This window comes from Excalfactoria chinensis, chromosome 1 (genome assembly GCF_039878825.1).
Source record: "Excalfactoria chinensis isolate bCotChi1 chromosome 1, bCotChi1.hap2, whole genome shotgun sequence".
Classification (NCBI taxonomy): domain Eukaryota; kingdom Metazoa; phylum Chordata; class Aves; order Galliformes; family Phasianidae; genus Excalfactoria; species Excalfactoria chinensis.
In genome coordinates, this window is record NC_092825.1 from 73534102 (window position 1) to 73554204 (window position 20103).

Here is a 20103-nt window from a genome sequence, read left to right on the forward strand (position 1 = left end):
ATGGTCAGGACAACCACCAGTCTTATATTAGTGGCTACACAGTCTGCTTCTTACACAACTTAGAGAGGAAAAACTGCAGAAGCCCTGAACCTTTTATTTGAAATCCATTTATTTTAAAATCCACTTTGCTTCCTCATCCTTCTTACCATCATTCTTTTAGTTCAGGAGTATCAGCAACTTTACAAAGTGGCACAAGCTGCAGTGTTCTGGTTGAGGGGATTTGTTTGTTTGTTTTGTTTTGCATGAAATGAGAATAAACCTCAACAACATTGAAAAAATATACAATATATATATATATATATATATAATATCTGGGGAGGGGTTGTGAGAGACCCCGCTCTGAGCCATAGGGCCAGCTCTTTTTTCCACATTTCTGTTCTTTCCTAGCTCCTCCTTCCTCATCATAGTTTGATCTGTGCCACGGTCATGTGCAAGTGCCCAAATATGTGCCTCTAGAGAGCCAAATGGGGGGGGGGGGGGGGGTGGTTTCAATCATAGGGAATGTTCACAATGAGAATGGCAGAAGACGAAGGAACGTGGGAAGCAAAAATGACACGAGGGAGAACATGTACAAGGTGGGGGAAAAAAGGAAGTTAAAGACACCTCCTCCTCCCAGCAGTATGTTTCGGAGGATCCATTGGACAGATGTTTTAAAGCTGCTAATAGCGGTGAGCACTGTCATTTTTGCCAATGATGTGCCGATCTTCCATGTCATTGCTGTCTGGGGAGTCAGGTGTCTCCAAATCACTGCTGTCATCATCTTCTTCCAAGTCCTTACCTGCTCTGCCCTCACAGTTTTCTGCAGCCCTCTCCTGGCAGCCCTGGTAGGACTGGAGAGACGAGACTATCATAAGAGAAAGGTTCTGGCAGCCTAGCTGTACCCCCCAGCCCAGGTTCCTGTGACTGCTCCTCACCTCCATGGGGTTCACTATGATGGTGAGGGCTGAGTCGTCCCAGAACAAATCGCTCTCTTTTCTGCCGGTACATGCATGCCCCTCTGTGGCAGCCCCAGGGACTTCTTGCCCCATTCCCTGTCGGTGCAGTGAGTGGATGCGCAGGATGCCCAGGATCACCAGGAGTGCCAGGAAGCCCACGCACACCACAATGATGATAGTGGCTGCACTAGGGACCACTGTGGAGGAAAAGGAGAACATGTGGTTACAGTCATAACCATAAATATAACATATTATATAGTCGTAATAGTCGTAACATAAATATGTTTTGGACCTGACCCACACCCACCCTGCAGGAATGAGGGTTGCTGGACATAATGTAGGATTTAGGTCTAAGTAGGAATATGTCCTGACTTTTCTGCTCCCTTAGGCACAGGTGATTCTTTCCTTTTGCTGCTGTAGCCATCTGCTCAGCGTTTCCCAGAATGTTTAGGTCCAGGTGTTCACTAACTTCAGACCTGCCTGTAGATGCTGCTTAGCTTCAGAATAAGTCAAAAGCAGTCATTTGTATCTTTTCCTTGGGAAAGAGAGAGGTGTGTGGTGGGGAGACTCTGCAAGGATGATTTTCATAGTGTGATTTCTATTTAAGCAGTAGAGAGAAACCAAAATAAGCCTGCTTTTGCACATGGGACAGACTGCTGTGACAGCCTTCTAATTTAGTGCTACAGACAAAGACTGGTTCCTCCACAGGATAAAGTTGAAATTCATCTTAGCCCAGCTCTCACCTCCTCTTCATCCTAGACCTGCAGGTTAAAGCACTGACTTCTCAGATAACTCCCTTTTCTGGAAAATTTAGCCTAAGCATGCTAACGTTTTTGTTCTGGGTAGCTTTTTACAGTAGGAACTTTTGCTTCTGCTGCAACCAAACAGGGCTGGGGAAGGGTTCTGCAAAGGGTGATATTTGATGTTCTCTACCAGCTATATCTGTAGTGATTCAGTTCCAGCTGCAGGACTGGATCGGTTTTGGGTAAGCTGCTGCAGGAAGCTGCAGGAAAAGCTAGAACAAAAGGCACTTTCTGTGTTCCCTACAACAGGGAGCTAAACCTAGCATAGGCTCCTAGAGCTTTCATAGCCTCAGAAGAGTCAATTAGATTGCCATAATTCTTGTGGCGCGGGGCTGGCAGTGCAAACCAACAAATCTATCTAGCCTAGCATTCAGGCTTCTCTCCTTTGTTTTAGGAGCAAGAATGTTTATCTTATTTGTGTGGTGCACTTTCCTGTATTTTTCTGCCTTTGCTGCTCACCACCTCCCATCTCTTTTTAGAGCAGTGGCAGTCTCGGTTCTCTTGTTTCACTCCTACTGATGAAGCTTCTTTTTGAAACTGTATTACCCAGCCCTGCAGAGCACCTTTGCAAGATGCACAAATGAAATACTACCAGCTTACAGTTGTTCCTGTTAGACCTTCTCAGTTAGAGATTTCAGACTGCTGCTGTATCAAGAAAGCAAAATTCCAGAGGAGGGGGATTGTTGCACCAAGCTCTAAGACACAGTTTGACCCATATTGCAGACTACTGTCTAATGAAGGGTGGGGCAACAGTGTAAGAACTCAATGAAACGCATATATGAAGGCTGAAAGGAATCCCGTGCTCAAAGTTTTAACAGAGTATCAGAAAATAAACATCCCGACCTAAGAGAACAAAACCAAAAGGCGCGTTACATACTAGGGTTGTTATGGGTGCTTGCCAAGTTGTGGCCAGATAGCTCTGGGGGTAAATGATGGCCTCGGTGTATAAACTGCTGAGAATTCAGCATATGGTTAGGATGAGCAGCTTGGTTCATGTTGTGGAGGACGTTCATCTGCAGAAAGAAGAGAGTGAGAAATATTCAGCCCTGTGCCCACTGTGATAGTCTACACTGGGTGCATTTCTGTTCACAGTGCATGTACGAACTCCCATGTCTGCATGCATCAATCTTGTACCTCAACAGAAAACTCATTGCTGGAATAACGTCCATTCATCTCCGTGCAGGACAGGTGGAACTTCCTCTCATAAAGAGCAGCACCACGGTTGATGTGGTATGAGACCTGGCGTAGTATTTCCTCGTAAACTGCAATGCTCTCTACCCCTGAGAACAAGAAGAGAGAGTTGGAGCGGTATCAAAGAGCTCCTACTTAAAAATTATTTGGCATAACAACTAGGAGCTACAGAATAATCCAAGGCTGGCTTCATAAATATTGGAAAGGGCCAGAAATGGAGCTGTCTGTGGGGAAAGCCCAGTTTGTAGTGCTAAGGCACGTGGAAGGGAAGGTGCCTGTTACATTCTGTAGTGTATATAAGCAATGCATCAGTTCACAACCTGGGGGATATGCTGTCTCCTAGTATGCCGTGCAAAATACTACTGGCATCTAAGAACATGAGACCCCGTAGGCAATGGGGGTAAGTAAGGAGGAGTGTGATACAAGCCTGAAGCAGAGCTCAGACACCATGTCCTAGCACTGTGTGCTGGAAGAGTAGGCTTCCTAATGGAAACAGCCTGGGATTTCAAAAGCCAGGAGTTCAGCGAATGGTTATGTCTTACAAAGTGCACCAACACATCGGGTTAAGTGTTCCCCCAGTGATGCCTGATAGACAGTGAAAGGGGCATAAATAGACAGCTTCATCCAAGGATAGGTCATACCTGTGATAGTGAGGTAGGCAGAGGTGTTAACAAGCTCCAGGCCCCGCTGTTGCAGCAATGCCCCATCCAGGAGCAGATATTCCCTCTCCGGGTCCAAGTCATCTCCTACCAATGAGATCTCGCAGCCATCCAGGTTGTGTACAATCTCATCTGACATACGTGTGTCTGTCACTGAGAGAACAAGGGAAAAAAGACAGGGCCACAAAACCGGTCAGCCATGAACAAAAGCAGGCATGAGAGTGATACTCACTTAAAGGAACTTATAAGGAATGGCTTCTCTTTGGCCAGCACTTACCTTGAGTAAAATCACCATTGGTTTATTTACTTGTTGGTTGAGTCCCCTCTGGTCCTAATTACATTATTTATGCACATAAGAAAGTCTTATATTGTAGATCAACATACTGTTATGGGACTGGCTCAAGGTAACACATCTCAGCTGTAAGGACTGTTGGCAACAGCAGTGTTAAAACTATGAGCAACTGTACCATATATTCCCAGATCTTGAGTGCTTTTGAAAGCTTTCTCTCCTCACAACTGCTGGTAACAAAGTTTCAGATTTTATCATATTTAAAATGACAAGCAGTTTTGAAGGCTAACTACTTAGCAGGGCAGAGACCAACCTTCACTACATCAAGAAGCTCAAGCTGCTGATCATCAAACTATGAGCAAAAAAATCCTGTTAGCAGAAGAGATACAATTTAAGTGAAAGGATGTGGAGCATGTAGTGTAGAGAAGTAATATGAGGGAGGGAACTGAGGGAAAAGATACTCAAGGCAGAAGGAAACTAACTGGGGAATTCATAGGAACAAGTGATGCAGAAAGAGATCACAGAAACACTGAATATTCTGAGCTGGAAGGGACTCACAAGAGTCATCAGTTCCAACTTCTGACTCCACAAAGAGTAAACTAATGGTTGAACCATATATCTACAAGCATTGCCCAAATGCCTCTTTAATGCTGACAGGCTTGAGGCCATGACCGTTGCCCTGGGGAGGCTGTTCCAGTGCCCAACCACCCCCTCAGTGAAGAACCTTTTCCTAATACCCAACCTGACCCTCTCTTGTATAGCTTTGGGAGGGGACAAGAAATAAGGGAAGCAGGAAGAAGTGCAGGAGTGGAGAGAGAACAGCCAGGAAGGACATCTGGTGATGGGTTCAATAAAGGGAAATGTAGGTAAAATGTCAAGGAGATTAGGAATGAGTAGCATGGGAAAAGGAGAAGAGCATGAGGCAAGGAAACTGGGTGGATTTAAAAAGTACAGGGAGGAGGAGAAAGGGATAAGAACTGATTAGCCTACATATTAACAGACAATGTCTTGCTTCTGTATTTGTAAACTCTCTCCTGTTTCGAGTACAACTATGAGCTCTACTTCCTTTGCAGAATAGCAACTTGCAGGTCTTTCCATTTTGTCTCTATTTCTCCCTGTATTCCACTCACCAGTACCATGCCAATTCTCATCCTTCTTGGCCTCCACCTGGTGAGAAATAGAGCAGGTGATCTGCAGGTTGGGGAAAAGGGGAACTCCATCAGGAGCTTCAAAGTCTGATGCAGGATGAGCAAAGTGGGCAGTGCCACTCAACAGGATCTGGGGAGCGTCAGGCTGTAGCACGACAACATAACCTTCCACGTCAGGAATGGAGACACATGATTCTTCACTGAAACACCTGAAGGAGAGAAACAGAAAGCATCAGAATTAGCCCAAGTTTCCACCAACATTTCACAGGACTGTTTCCTGCCTATTACAGTCAGTGAAGGGAATTTTCTTTTCGTGGTAGTCCTAAAAGATTCCCTGTGGCCTGTTGTGCAAGACAGAGAGATGCAGTAGGAATCACTGACTTTCAGGTGACTTGGTCACATTCACACACCACAGAGAAAATTAAAAACAGCCTTCATGCCTGAAACACCATCAGCAGAGACAGAAGTTCTGCTCCCTAGGGCCCTAGGAAACCAGTATTAAAGTACCCAATTGGATAATTTCATAGTTATTTTCAGGAAGACTCTCACCCACTTCAAGACCACCAATTAGAATTCAAATACAAGGTGAGGGAGTGTAATTTTAGTCAAAGGAGAGGTAATTCTCTTGCTGAACCTAGACAGAAGTGCTGCTTTATCTACTCACTTAACAGTAGTAGTGAGCCTGAGCGGCCGGACTCCAGGAGTAGCAAAGCGCAGTGAATTCATGTAAGCCACATGCTGGATAGCATGGTTGAAAGTTTCCACATCATCACCCTCCAAAGTGAGCAAGGACTGAGAGGGGTTCACATGAACCTACAGGTGAACAAGAAGAAAATACTCAGGATTCCTTAGCAAATGTCAACACCCTAGGCTAAAATCGACACAAAGGACAAAGGCAGGGAGCTATCTGAGGTGGCAGAGCAGGCAAAGTCCAGGGAAGCAAGGCTAGGGAGGAGAGTGGAAGAGACCCATGCAAGTTGGGCAGATGGGCATACCTTCATCCCTTTGCCCAGACTGTCGAAGTCACTGTAATCAAGCCCCTCACGGCAGGCATACAGGCATTCAATAACCTCCCGGCTCTCCAAGCTACCAGGGCGCACAGTGAAGCCAGCCAAGTAACCATGGAAGTAGTGGTGTATCAACAGAGGATCTCCTGAGGGAAACATGGGACGTGGAGGGTGTGAGAGACATGGTGAGGAAGAAAACAAAGACAACAAAAAATGTGAGGGACACACAGTTGCTAAGGTAGACAGAGATGGAGGGGTGCATGGAACACGGAAGAGCAAAGACAACGAATGCAACAGTGTGAGGTACATACAGATATTAGGAGAGGTAGGAGAGAACAGAGGGGTGCACAGGACATGGAAAAGCAAAGATAACAAAAAGATGAACAAAAAGATACTGCAGATGATAATTTTTCTTAATTTCAGATGGAGGAAAGACCAACAAAAAGACCAGGGTAGTGATAGGTAGGTAGCATAGAGAAGTTTCTGCCACACCGCTGAATGCCAGATGGAAACAATTTCTTGTCCCCTTCTCACTCCTGGTGAGGGCTTTTAAACCAACTGTATGTTCCACAGATAGTTAGGGATGAGGTGACATCTCCTGATGTCTCCAATGGCTACTGTGTTCTTCAGAGACCAGCTTTAATGACCAGACATGAGGACACTTTCTCCACATGAAAAGCATACTCTATCTCTCAAAGCAGGGTGTAGTCCTACCAGCATTTTCATGCTCTACCAACATCAAGGTATCAAGGATCAATCTGCCAGAAAATAAGGGATTTCCTCCCAAGATGGTGGGAGGTGGATGGACAAGATCAAGGAGCTGCATGAGGAAGGCACCATGCAAGAAGTGATATAGTCATGCACAGTGAAGAGAAGAGAACCACCCTCTTTCTTTTCCCTACCTCGTACAGTATCAGTGGAATTCTCATTTCCTTTGGTTTTCTCCTTGTTTTTCTCCTCTGCAAAAGGAGAACATGTAATTACACATTGGAAGAGGGCAGTTACAGGATCAGGCAAGTAACTACATAAGTGTCTGCATCAGCCAGCGCTAGACAAAAGAACAGCTCTGGACTCATGCAAAGCAGTACACCCTTCAGCCCTAGAGATAGCATTCCACAGATGACAGAGTGGTGTGCCTTTCAGGAAGGGATTGACGAGACTGTATCTAATACAAGAAGAAAGTATAGGTTTTATTTTTCCTCCTTTCCCAACAATATCTACCCTAGGAATTAAGTGATTTCCATTTATGGAGTCCTTGCCATGTTCTGAGCATCCCTTTGAAACTCAGGCAGCTTCAGGAGAGTAATTCAAGTTGATTAATGTCTGCTGATTGCAAAAGACCAATAGAGAGAATAAAGCTATGGGGAGATTCCTGAGCAAGAAAAGGAGGACCACAATAAAGGTTTGATCTTGATAGCAATTTCTGCTGGAGTGAAGGCAAGGAGCAGGCAAATTCCTTAGTTCTGTCCTGCTCCAGTATTGTAGGAATACTGAAAGACCTGGCCAATGTAGTCTTATATCTCCATAGAACCAGTTCTAATCTAGTAGTGGCCTAACAATGTTCCCAATCTGATCTTTATCCTCCAATCCAACTTCTGTACAGAATGATTTGTGACTTCTCTGTATAGAACTTCACAACACACATATCACCATCAGTACGTACACTCAGCAGCATAAACAATATCCCAGCTCTCTGGTGAAGAGCTTTGATAGAAAGGCCATCATCAGAATGATGTACAGACTTTCAACTCTCCAATGCATGAAAACTAGTTAACCATCAAATGTTCTACTACTGCTGTGCAGGAAGCTGCCACTGACACTCAAACCCAAGCTATTATTACCATGGCATAGTATTATGGCTTAGTTCATAAGGAGAGAAGGAGCCACAATGGTTTTGGTGCCAAGGAGAAAAGATGGCTGCGATGTATTTTGCATAATTTAGTAGTAGACATGCTGTCTATTTTTCACCTCTTCTGGCTCTTTCTTCACTTCCATTTGCCTGTATGAGAAAAGCGATGCTCAGGGAGTGAGCACTCACCAGTCCAGCAGGCTCCAATCATGAGTGAGGGTTCTGGCCGTGGGGGGTGAATGAGACCATTGTCATGAATGAGAGCAGGATCATAAGAGACACCATCCACGTAGAGTGTGACAGTTGGAAACTCAAGGTTGAGGGCATAATGGTGCCATTCATCATCACAGACCTGTGGCAGACAGCAGAAGAAGAGGTGAGCAAGGGGAAGGAACAGAGATAACACTGGAAGGAGTTAAACTCTTCCTCACCTGCTCAAGCTTCCAGAGGAACTTCACAGGTCTTGCACTCTCCAACAATGGCCAGTAGAGGAAAGCAATTCGACAGCCATGCACAGCCAGAGAGTAATGCGAGTAGCCATCCTCTGCCAGGGGACAAACACAAGGCATTATGCATCACACTTAAAAGCAGTCTTACTATCCGGACCCCAAAAATGCCATGACTGTCACTCAGCACCATGTGTTCTCAGTGGGTTTGAATGCTTCCAGAAGAAGCTATGCAGAGGGCCCTGCTCTGGGACATGGGGATTTCCACCTGCAGGGACAATGCTTTCTAACAAGTCAGTTTCACCTCCCCAGGAAAAGTGTCTCACCGCTCTGCACTGTACTGCAGATCACTGTCTCCTCTTCCCTCCTGCCCTTACTGGGCACCACAGCATGTTTCATCCACACAGACAGGGTGAAGTGGTCACTCAGCCCCTCGTGGGCATTCAGCCCATTCATGACAGGCACTTGGGCAGCCTGACTGCCGTTGAACCAGTAGATGAGGCTGCTGTCCTGGCTGTAGTGCACTGAGAGCCGTGCAGTCCAGTTCGCCGTGGGGCTAGGCACTGGCAGCAAATCTATCTCTCCTGAGGCAGCACCTACCAAGAACAGAGGGAGTCAGGAGTCAGGAGCACAGAAGTCTGAGAAGTCTGGGGACTGGGGCACAGAAGAAAATGGTGGTACAGGGCTCGCTGTAATATCCCAGAATACGGAGAGAGGAAGAATGGCCTATAAGGCTCCTCTTATTAAGAGAAGGATGGTGATTTTTCCATTTGTGTGAAGGAAGTCCCATGGACTCTGCATAATGAGAAACCACATAGAAACCTCTGGCTTCACAGTAAGGAAAGCACAGGGAGCCCCTTACAATTACAGGCAGGATGCTCACTGTCCCTCAGCACAGCCTTTGAGCTGGGTGTCCTCACAGCTGCTGACCACAGCAGGAAGGAGGAATATGTCCCAGAAGCTCTGCTGTGCGAGGCGCAGGGATATTGCTCTAAATCCCATCAGGGAAATGGGTAGGAAAGAATCAATTCACCACAGAGTTTGCGTAGTGATTTCTCAGAGTAGTTATCCCGGTCACAGCCCTTAGCCACATGGTTTGTCTGCAGCTCCACCATGGCCTGGATATTCCACAGGGGCTCATCACAGGTCTCCAGGTGAATGCTGGGAAACAGAGCGAGGCTTCCTGCACCTGGTGTGTACTCAATCCTCTTGTTCCAGCCTAATGAAGAAGCGTGAGAGAGAGAGGGGTTAGGTCCTGTCAAGGACCGAGCGCCAGAAAACTTGGTGTATAGAAGTGGCATCTATATACCAGCCCATACACAAAGAGATTTTGGGGCCTTTCAGCATTGAAAATCAACTTTACGCAACTGGCATCAGTGCAAGGGAAAACTTCCTGGAAGCACAGGTAGCCCACATTCTCATCTTCTATAGCTAGTGTCATTGCAGCATCACTCTCTTGATTTTCAACCTCTCTTTATAAGGCTGAGTAGATATCTAGCTGTGTTGATTTTCCTCTGTTGGAACTGCCTTCCAGTAGCTTTGTGATACCTTAGATGCAATCACTGGTCTGGTGTCAGAATGTAACCATACATGTGTATACAAATTTATATACATACGTACAAATATTTTCAACAAGTAGGACTGAGTTGACTGACATAAAGGGAAGACACAACTGTGTCTGGAGGTTTCATACCCTGCCAGCTGGGCTTGCAGGTGGGTTTCACCTGGATTTCCACTTCAGCATCATCAGATGCCCGCTTTTTTCCACAGTCATAGGCTGTTACTGTGAATTTGTAGAGACGATCTCCACTGTACTGAAGTTTCTCTGTGTTTTCAATGTTCCCTGGTTAGCAAAATACATAAATCAATGAAGAAGAAAGTCTCCTCAAACACTTTGCTTCTAAAAACAACTCTGCTTTTTATCAGCTATAGAAACATCCAAAAAGAGGCTGAGTTCTCCCACAGTGCCACTTTGTAATATTCAGTAGCATCCCACAAAATGGCTGCTGTGTCTCTGCACAAAGAAAGATTAGCAGTGCTAGAGGAACCAAAGCACACGTATCTCCCAGCTCTGCCAGCAAATGGGATTGGAAGTGAGAGAGCAAAGCACAAAAGAGGAAGTGCACTCATGGTAGGTTCAGATTCTTACCATCATTGTCAATCAGAAAGGGAATATTGGGGGTCAGGATCTCATAGTAACAGATCTGGCTGTACTGTGGTGAGCAGTCTCCATCAATGGCCTCCACACGCAAGATGCGGTCATACAGCTTTCCCTCAGTCACTGCGACACGATACAGCTTTTCCACAAAGACAGGAGCAAACTCATTCACATCATTTACTCGAACATGCACTGTAGCCCTGAGGCAGAGAAACATCAGTAAGAACTGATTAGCTGATTAGGAGCCATACACCACCTAGATTTTAGAGTAAGTAACTTTGTGTACCAGACTGACTTCCAGATATCAAAGGCAAGAACACATAAAAAGATTGGGGTTTCAAAACAGTGGTGTTCACATACAAAAGCTTGTATGGTGGTTTTTCATCCCAGAGAAAAAAGGCGTTAATGCCATCTGAATCTTTTCCCTATGTACAGCAATGTGAGGCATCATCAAACTCAGCAATCAAGCAGCCCTTGCTTCTGGTGTATTAACTCATGTGACTCACCTAGTGAACAGGACCATCACCATTTTGTTTGAGTCTTATTCACATGCTGAGTTATAGCATCAAGACTAGAGAATAATAATTATGGTAACGGGAAGAGCTCCCACTGCATTTTTCATTTGCATTTCTGTGACAGATCACGTTTTGTAACATGCAGCTACTTACTTGTGTGATTTTTTAGTGTTGGTTCCATCAGGTCCTTCTCCACAGTCATAAGCTTGGATGGTGAATGTGTGCTCCTTATGTGCTTCACAATCCACTGGTTCCTTGGCTCGGATCAGCCCCTCACCTGTAGCTTTATCCAGTATCACAGCTTCAAAGGGCACCCCTGCCCCATGTATCCTAAAGCCACAGATCTCACCTGGTGCCCACGGGCAGGAAGAAAGAGGAGAATGAAGAGGACTGAGTAGAGTACAATATGCCTCCTTACTTCCCACTGCCATATTTTATTCCTTTCTAACTTACACTCTCCTTTCTCCCTCGTTATCACCTCTCATTTTGGAGCCATTCTGATTCACTATGAGTTCCCCCTAGCAGTTTACAGCCAATGATGGTGTAGATTGCCCTCTACCGGAGACTATCCCCACGAGAAGTCTTGCCGAACACCAAGAAAGGCTTGAGGTTAGGGGTTAAAGCTGTATGTGTTAGGGCTATATATCCAAGTATAGCTTAGTTTGCCTCTCCATCCCACAGGGAGGCAAAGCAGGTTGTGCATTTCAAACAGACATCCAAAACATGAAGCTCCACGATGTCTCATCCATCCCACACAGGATATGTACATTTCCTTTGGGAATTACAGATAAGATCACCTAAATCCCGAAGTTCAGCCCACAGGACCCCTTTTCCTCTCCCTGGGGCTGTTGGAGGTTGCAGAAATGCAGCATCTGAGGCATAGTCTAAGCAAGTGCTAGGAATACAAACCTCAAAAAAGCATCAAAGCATCATCTGTACTTTCAGGGACTTGTGCTTCTCATGAGGGATGTGGAACAGCCCTAGATGTGTGCCCTAGCAGCTTCCTTCAGACCTCACAGACACAGAGCTGTGCATGTGATCTTTGAAAATAGCAGAACTGCGTCAAAAAGTAGCTGGCTCCACCCTCAGTTCCTCTCATAAGGGAAACAGCTCACAGGATCCTAAATCAAGCTATGCCCAAATTGTCTGCAGACTACACCAGGGACCTTCTCTAGAACAAGGTTTAGAGGTAATCATTTCCTGAACAGAATTTAGTATGGGGATGAATGTGGCCCTGCCTCTGCCTCCCTGGAGGTATCTTCCTGATCCCAACCTCCCCAGAGCTGGCACCAACCTACCTGCATAGCGCAGAGGAGCATCTTTGTCCAGTGCAAACAGCGGTGGGTTGAGCAGGACTGTGTTGTCATTCTCCATGACGATGCCCTGATATTCAGCTTCAATCCAGGGTTTGTGCTTATTTGCTGAGGTGAGTTTGGGTAAGGGATTGAGCATGGGAAAGTATTAGCCAAACTGACAGGCTCAGTAGAAAAAGAGCAGAGTATCATGCAGTAGCATTTAGCAACCACCCCTCCCCACCTTCATCTCTAGAATAAAGGCTAAGAGAGACTGGGAAGAGGAAGCTATTTTTCTTCCATTCTATTCTACCTCTCCTGGAAGACACCACCAGAAACATCATGTTTCATCATGATCTCAGCTCCTCAATACTCTCTTGTTAGAAGCACGTAGAGGGATATTCGTGTGCCCTGGAAAGCTGGGATAGTTTAAAAAAATGAAATCAAGAGGCACAAGTACTCTGATTCTGGAAAGAGATTCCAAATGCTAAATACTTTAGATCACTGAAGTTGTAAGTAAAGGATCCAGGAGACATCTTCCCTTGGGGTGTCCCCGGAAGACAAGAGCTGCATTCATCCATTACCATTCAAGTCTTCCACCCTCTGTACAAGGGCAAGGATCCACACGTGTGCCCCCAGCTACACATCCAGTCAGCCACCTCACATGTAAAACAAATTGCTGAGCCCCTTGCTTTCTCCTTTCCCACTCCATGGTGGGCACCATATTCCTTTGGCCCCTCCTTGCTGTTCCATTGGCTGTAGCCCAGCCAGGCTTGGCATGGAGGCAGCAGCCAGCCGGAGGCTCTGAAAAATGTCACAGGCCCAGAAATAGCAAATTAATCTTTATCACATAGGCTCCAGGGCAGGGAAAGGGAGAAATAAAGGAGGGAAAGGGCGGAGGGGAGAGAAGTAAAATCGTTATAAATGAAGAACCCCTCCCCCATGCCCACTCCCTGCCAAATGGGCCTCAGAGATTATATTACGCGTCCTAGTTACAAACCCCATTCCCAGATAATCCCCCCCCTCTCCCACCCTCTGGAGAACAAGATTTATTACAACCAAGAGACTCTGCACACAGCATGGCTCAGAGCTGGTAGAGAGCAGGATACAGAGACTCTCCCCTCAAGGGCACTACTCCCAATATGTGAATTCATCCTCTGCAGCACACACCGCCACGGCGTTTGTGTTGACTCAAGAAGGACAACATCCCCTATGATTTATTGTCTTTTCTGTACTTCAGCACCAAGGGGTGTTGCTGGAGCTGGGTGGGCCAGTGGTGGAACTGCAGTCTGAGCAGGGATGCACCAGTAGGCAGAGCAGGCAGACCCAGCCTGGCAGAGCAGCCAGGTGTGGGCTGGCATTTCTCTTCCACCATATCGATTAATATTATAAAGCACCGTGTAGGAAATCCAGAATGCTCAGTATGCAGGAGAAATCCTTCCTGTGTACAAGCACCCACATTTTGCCCCATCCCTCCACTGCCCTCACCAGATCCTACTATGTCAGTCCCAGACCGCACACCTCTCTGATGAGAAGGGAACCCATAACTACCAATGCTAAATACGCCCTGTTGCTGGGGTAACGAGCTGGTGGGTGAGAAAGAAATCTTTTTTGCTGCGTCCACCTGCACCTTGGGAATCACCAATTTGATTTCTTAGAAAATTGTTTCTTGGGGATTAGAAATACATTTGGGGGTTATTTTTAGGATGCAGACTCATACCGTCTTCAAGAAAGCTCCTGTAAAGCTGAAATCAGTTGCCAAGGACGTGTACGTGCTTCAGAGTGTAAATTCACAAAGAGAGAAAATACAGACCACAAGGGGCCTGGCTTTACAACTGGTCCCACCAGCACCAGAGCAGCACAGATAAATGCCCCTGCTGGTACCGGCACACACAGAGCATCGTGCTGCACCCTGTTTGTAGCCCCCACCCCTCCCCAAGCACAGAAAGCACACCAAGCTGCCGCATCCCCAATGGTCCCTGCAGCCCTTGCACGTTTCAGGTTCTCCCACCCCAACAGATGGATTATCTTCTCCCGGATTCCCTGAAAATGGATCTCTTGTGCCTGTGGCTGCAGCCCCAGATCTAGTAACCTACATCTTTCCCCTTCACTTTGTGTGTTCTGAGAACATCTGCATCCAACGTGCTAGAGCTGCAGCATTCAGGTTTGGTCTTTCTTTTTCCTTTTTTTTTTTTTTTTTTTTTTTTCTTTTTTTTTTTTCTTTTTCTTTTTCTTCTTTTATTTTTTTCCTATTTAGCACATAAAGCACTGTTTTATATAAGCCACCTGCACAGATAACACGTAACTGCTGCAACGTTTCCTATTGACATGTTCTAGACGCATGGGCTGGAATGAGAAGATGGAGATGGGGGATGTGCTTCAGGGAGCAGAGGGGTCTGTGGAGGTGCAACACACTCCCTCTCGGCATGCCACGGGAGAAGAGCTAAACGCACACGGCAAGAACCATCACAAAGCGAGCCGAGTGTGGGTGGAAAGGGGGCAAATGAGGAGGGGATGTAAAAATCAAAGACCGTTGAAAAGGGAGGTGGTGGGAGATGGAGCCAGCACAGGGAGGGATGATGAGGGCGCCGAAAGGGCAGAGCGAGCCCCAGAGCCCGGGCACCCGGAGCCCCCCGCCAGGACCGCCGGGTTGTCACCTCCGTGCCCGCGCCGCTCCGCTCACCTTTGTTGGGGCAGCCGCCGGGCAGCGCGGCCCAGAGGCACAGCAGCGGCAGCAGGACGGCAGCGCGGGGCCGACGGCCTCCCATAGCGGCGGCGGCGGCGGCGGCTGCTGCTGCTGCTCCCGGCCCGCCCGGCGGTGCTGGACAGCGGCGGGCCCGGCCCGGCCCGGCCCACGCCCTCGCTCGGCGGCTCGGAGGCTCCGCCGCGGCCCCGCCCCGCCACTGCAGCATGACGTCACGGACCGGGGCTGCGGGAGCGGCGGCCCCGGCTGCGGGCGGGAGGCGGGCGGAGGGCGGGGGTGTTTCGCAGCTCTCCCGCCCCGAGGCGGAGGTGCTGGAGCGGAGCAGGGCAGGCCCGCCGGGACTCTTAGTTCGGCGAGGAGCCCGCTGCTCGTCCCGCCCGCCCCGCACCGCTCCAGGCAGCGCTTCCACGCTCCTCGCGGCCACCAGCCGGGCGCTCCGTCTCGGGATGGTGCCCAACCTCAGCGGCTATTACCGTTTCGTCTCCCAGGAGAATATGGACAATTACCTGCGCGCGTTGGGTAACTCCTCCCTCCTCCTTCCCTCTTAGCTCCTTTTTGTCTCCAAAAATGCCAGCCCGCGGGACCTGGCAAGGGGAGGAAGGGGCTTTGGTCATTCCATCCGAGACTATGGCTTTTGGTGGGAGGGGGTGAGGAGCTGGAGCCCCCTACCCAGAGGGCGGAGGAGCCTGGGCAGCCCACACGTTTTCCCTCCATTTCATCCTCCAGATATCAACGTGGTCCTGCGCAAGGTGGTCTGCCTGCTGAAGCCTGACAAAGAGATCATCCACACGGGAGACCACATGGTCATCCGCACAATCACTTCCCTGCGGGATTATGTCATGGATTTTGACCTGGGGGTCCAGTTTGAGGAAGACCTGGGACCTGTAGATGGGCGCAAGTGCCAGGTGAGGATCCCCAACGGGATTAGGTAATGAATGATCCAGAACTTCAGGGACTTGCCTGGCTTTTAGTTCACCAGCAAGGTAAGAGTCCAGCCCAGAGCTGGCCTGCCCCACAGGTCTGGAGATAAGGAATCTGTAAGTAAACTGCTCCCAGCAAGGGAAGTAAGCAACACGCAGCCAGACCTGGAGTTTTGGGATCCAGAAGAGAACTAGATCTTGACACAAAGAGCATCAGTCCCAAGGAGCCATCCAAGGGACACCAACCATGTTGGGGACCACACTTGAAAATACAACAGCAACACTCAGTGTCATTACTGGAAAGCTGTGTTGCTTTTGTTGGGCCCATGTCTTTCCCTCTGCTTTTTTTCAGACGACTGTTTTCTGGGAGGGTGACCAGCTGGTATGTGAGCAGCTCGGGGAGAAGAGGAACCGTGGCTGGCGGCACTGGCTGGAGGGAGACCGGCTGCACCTGGTGAGGAAGGGTCTGTGCAGCTTGGCTGGTGGGGGGGGGGGGGGGTTGCACAGCCAAGTGCTGTGAGCTGTTAGTGAACCTGGGCAGCCTCCTTCCAGCTCTTCTCAGGCTTTGCCCCAGCTCCTCAGGAGCAATGGCCACTTCTCATAAACATCCGCTGCCAGGGTTCAAAAGTTAAAGTTATGCAGCAGCAGCCGCAGCCCTTTCCACCCTCAGGATGACCTCCCAAGGCTCAGCTGGAGGACACGGGGCTGCAGCCTGAATTCCTCTTTCTCCTCCTTTCCGCAGCGCATGACGGCTGAAGATGAGGTCTGTGTTCAGGTCTTCCAGAAAGTGAAGTGACCGCTGACTGCTGGGACAGATGCCCAATCTGGGGCCCCGCTCTCCAGTGTGATCTGCCCCAGATTAAAGAAGCAAACTCGATGGCAGCGAGCCAGGCTCCCTGTAGCAGCGTGTTTTTTTATGCCTTGCCATGCGGCAGGATGGAAGAAGGCCTCCCAGGGCGCTGTGGTCAGGTCACAGCAGGCCAGGCCCCAAGAAGGGAGAGGCGGGGAGAGGGGATGGCCAGAGTGTGTCCTGGGTGGGCCGAGGCAGGGAGGAAGATGGGCCGCTGTGTGCATGGCAGCTCCTTTCAGAATAAGAGCTGGGTGGGAGGGAATGAGGCGAGGCGGAGGCCATCCAGCCACCCCACACAGCGGGGAGTTGCACATAGGCACCCACTTGCTGCTGCTGAGCCTGGACAGGCCCATCACTGGTCCATGTCGTTCTCCTGTCTCCCTCACTGTAGCAGCCCCAAGCACAGTCTCTCGGCTACCTCTGGAAAGCAGAATTTGGAGTCCTGAGTCAGCAAGGATAGCTGGGGCTGCCTCCTCTGAAACCACCAGTGCAAGCTCCCAGGTCCTGTTGCTTGCAGACATCATATTTTTTTCAGGATCCCAAAGTCTTCAAGTTATAGTACAGAAATGATTCTTTGGTGTCAAAAGATTTTTGTGTGAAATCCAAGGGTTGGGGTGAGGTAGGAAGTCCTTTGTAGTTCATATTCGCTGCACTTCTAGGAAAGCCCACAGAGAGAAAGAGGCTCTGTCTTTACTCCAGGTGTAAAAAAAAACACACTGTCTTTAGCTCCTGCACTCCACCTGGCTTTACTATCTTCCCTTTACTGTCATAGCTTCCCTCTATAGTCAGAGACCAAGGGACAGAACCTAGGGACATGAGGTCCCCGGAAAGGATGGACAAAGACAGAGGTGTTCTTCAGTGAGGACACCATATGGGATGTGCAGAAGGCCCCTGTGGTTTATTTCTGAAGGAAACTTGTGGCTGCCCCGGAACTAAAGGCTGAAGAGCTCTATACTCAGAAATGTGTAGCTACTGACACTCAAAGAGCCAAGAAGTAGGCAGATTTTGAAAACATAGGCTCATTTCAAGCTGATTAAATGCATTATTTTTTCCCCCTCCAGCAGCTCATCTAAAAAGTAGTACTTTCCAAAGGGCTTCTTCTCAGAGAAATGAAACTACGATTGTGATAAGAAAAGTACAACTTAAGAATATACAATATGCAAGGGGTGAAGTAGCTGTAGCTGTATCTGTAAGTGTTGACCTCCATCTCTTCAAGGTTGTCTCAGGACATCACAGCCTGCAGCATCCTGTCAGTATCCACAGTGCAAGGGTACCACTGGTTGGGATGTAATGAAACACACCGGGCAATCATAACCAAGCCATCCAACACATCATTTGTCTGCTCCATGTAGACTTCTATGAGCCATTATTCCGTCTATCAATAGCCTCTACATTACCTCTGTTGTATTGTGAGGTTGTAAGATCCAGGGTTTCAACTGACAGCAGCTGAGGAGCTGATTGAACTGTTGCCCTCATCCCATTCTGTACAAGGAGCCTTTCTGAGAGTTGATTCTGATTCTCAACACCGAGCTTGCTTCACCATGTCCAGACTGATATCTTCCAGATTGTGTGATCTCCTTATTTCAGGCTCTGCACCAAAAGCTGCTTCACTTTCTTAACTTTGCTTTTCTGACCTATGTTCTGGTTTGCTGGTAGACAGATATTGCCTTCAAGTGGTTAACCATGACAGCCCCTGTGGATGCCAACCATCCACATAATAGCCAAAGAAGCCCCTGAGGCAATATGCTGAATGAATGGTTTCCTCCTGACTGCTCGCCATCCATTCTGTACAGATGGCAATATCTTGAATTAGGGAAGCATCCAGTTGTGCCAAACCACCAATAGGAATCAGACCTGTTTGGTGTGGTTCACAGCCATAATCATAAGGGATCATACTCCAGACTATTTCAGTGTTTCAGGTACTATCCACTATTACTAACAATCTGTTGATTGCTGCTCATCATTTCATACCAGGGGGAAGATCCATTCCCAGAGTCCTGAACCTCTTTTTGATATAAGTTACCTTCTCCACATAAACCAGAGCTGTAGGAGTGGCATATTTTGTTTGAACAAAACAAGAAGACATTTAATAGCACAGTGAAGCTGTGTGAAGCCAAAGCCCTTAGACTAGTGGCAGAGTGTCCCCAAAAAGCAATAAATGATCAAGTAGAGATATCTGAGCATTGCTTAGTCAAAAAGAATGTTTGAAGATAAAGTGCCCAGGTAAAACAGCTCAGTGTTAATGTGCTGCCAATTGGGTCTTACACAACTCTAGTTTTAGCAGCTATTTGGGGTTTATTAGTAGTTGTAAGATAAATTACAAGGTTAGATTGTATGATTCTAAGTAGTATTTAATCAGCACTCAACCGTTAGCCAATTTGACACAGTCAAATGCGGTGACTTAGTTAAAGGTTTGAGAACAGCAAGGTTCATTTGAAACTTTCAGATAGGGCATCGGAGGGGAGGTTTCTAAACTCAGTTGCATGCCCAAGGACCTTCTCTCCTTCAGTGAAATACTCGCCTTTCTCTTTCTCTGGCTCTCAGCAGATGATCTATCCCCAAAAGGGCTCCTCTCCTTTGACACCTATCGGCAGTGAACCTCAAAAAGCTTACTTTGAGAGGCATCCTAGCTCAGAGAGACATCAACAGCCTGCTGTCATCCTTGAGAGCTCAAGGGGCTCTTCACTTATGGTCATTATAGACAACAAGATAATTGACTTTAGCCAGCAAACTTTCCACTCTGGCCACAACTGGGGTGAGGCAATTCTGGAACACTTTCAGCCATGCCACTCCTGTGCTCTCCAGCTTGTACTGTCCTGGTACCTCTCAAATTAGGCTGTGGCTCAAAGTGCCAGAACTGCAGTCAGAGACAGGGAGTGCCTGCTCATCCCATGTTGCTGCAATCAAAGCACGGTGGTAGCTTATCTTGAGATCGCAGAGTGGTTCTGGGGGGCTGCAGCACCACTACAGGTGAACCTGAGTCTGTGGCCCTGGCAGGATGTTTATACTGTAAGAGAGGTGGAGTAGCTACAAGAGATTTAACAGAGGAGTTCCTCTGTCTTTCTTGCTTCAGGTTTGAGGATAGTATCTAGCTCGATTTCTTTACAGTGTGTGCGAGGGTCTGCACATCAGAGAATAATCTCATGAACGCTCCAAGACTACTGTCCAGCTTGCTTTCCAATGACCTCCTGAAACACGCTATATTCAAAGCAGCAGAGAAATTACACAGAACATCTGAAGGGGGGCACCAACCTGCAGAAGCACTGGAGCAGAACAAAGGGAAATCAAGTAGGTCTATGGGGCTTGTGTCAGAAGTGGGTTGCTCCAGGCAGACACA

The 20103-nt window shown here is 47.9% G+C and overlaps 2 protein-coding genes across 2 annotated transcripts; one reads left to right on the plus strand and one right to left on the minus strand.

Annotated features, from left to right (window-relative positions):
* Positions 1 to 91: 91 nt before the first annotated feature.
* Positions 92 to 15219, minus strand: CLSTN3 (calsyntenin 3). The gene is made up of 18 exons (XM_072326655.1): positions 14976 to 15219; positions 12299 to 12421; positions 11154 to 11349; positions 10477 to 10685; positions 10021 to 10170; positions 9361 to 9546; positions 8654 to 8923; positions 8313 to 8425; positions 8071 to 8233; positions 6935 to 6991; positions 6021 to 6178; positions 5690 to 5838; positions 5008 to 5234; positions 3571 to 3741; positions 2873 to 3018; positions 2616 to 2751; positions 915 to 1132; positions 92 to 830 (listed from the first exon to the last, which is right to left on the minus strand). Exons 1-18 carry the CDS (start codon positions 15202 to 15204, stop codon positions 660 to 662), a joined length of 3072 nt encoding a protein of 1023 aa, XP_072182756.1. The 5' UTR covers positions 15205 to 15219; the 3' UTR covers positions 92 to 659.
* RBP5 (retinol binding protein 5) lies at positions 15202 to 16807 on the plus strand. The gene is made up of 4 exons (XM_072326681.1): positions 15202 to 15515; positions 15723 to 15901; positions 16269 to 16370; positions 16659 to 16807. Exons 1-4 carry the CDS (start codon positions 15203 to 15205, stop codon positions 16710 to 16712), a joined length of 648 nt encoding a protein of 215 aa, XP_072182782.1. The 5' UTR covers position 15202; the 3' UTR covers positions 16713 to 16807.
* Positions 16808 to 20103: the final 3296 nt, after the last annotated feature.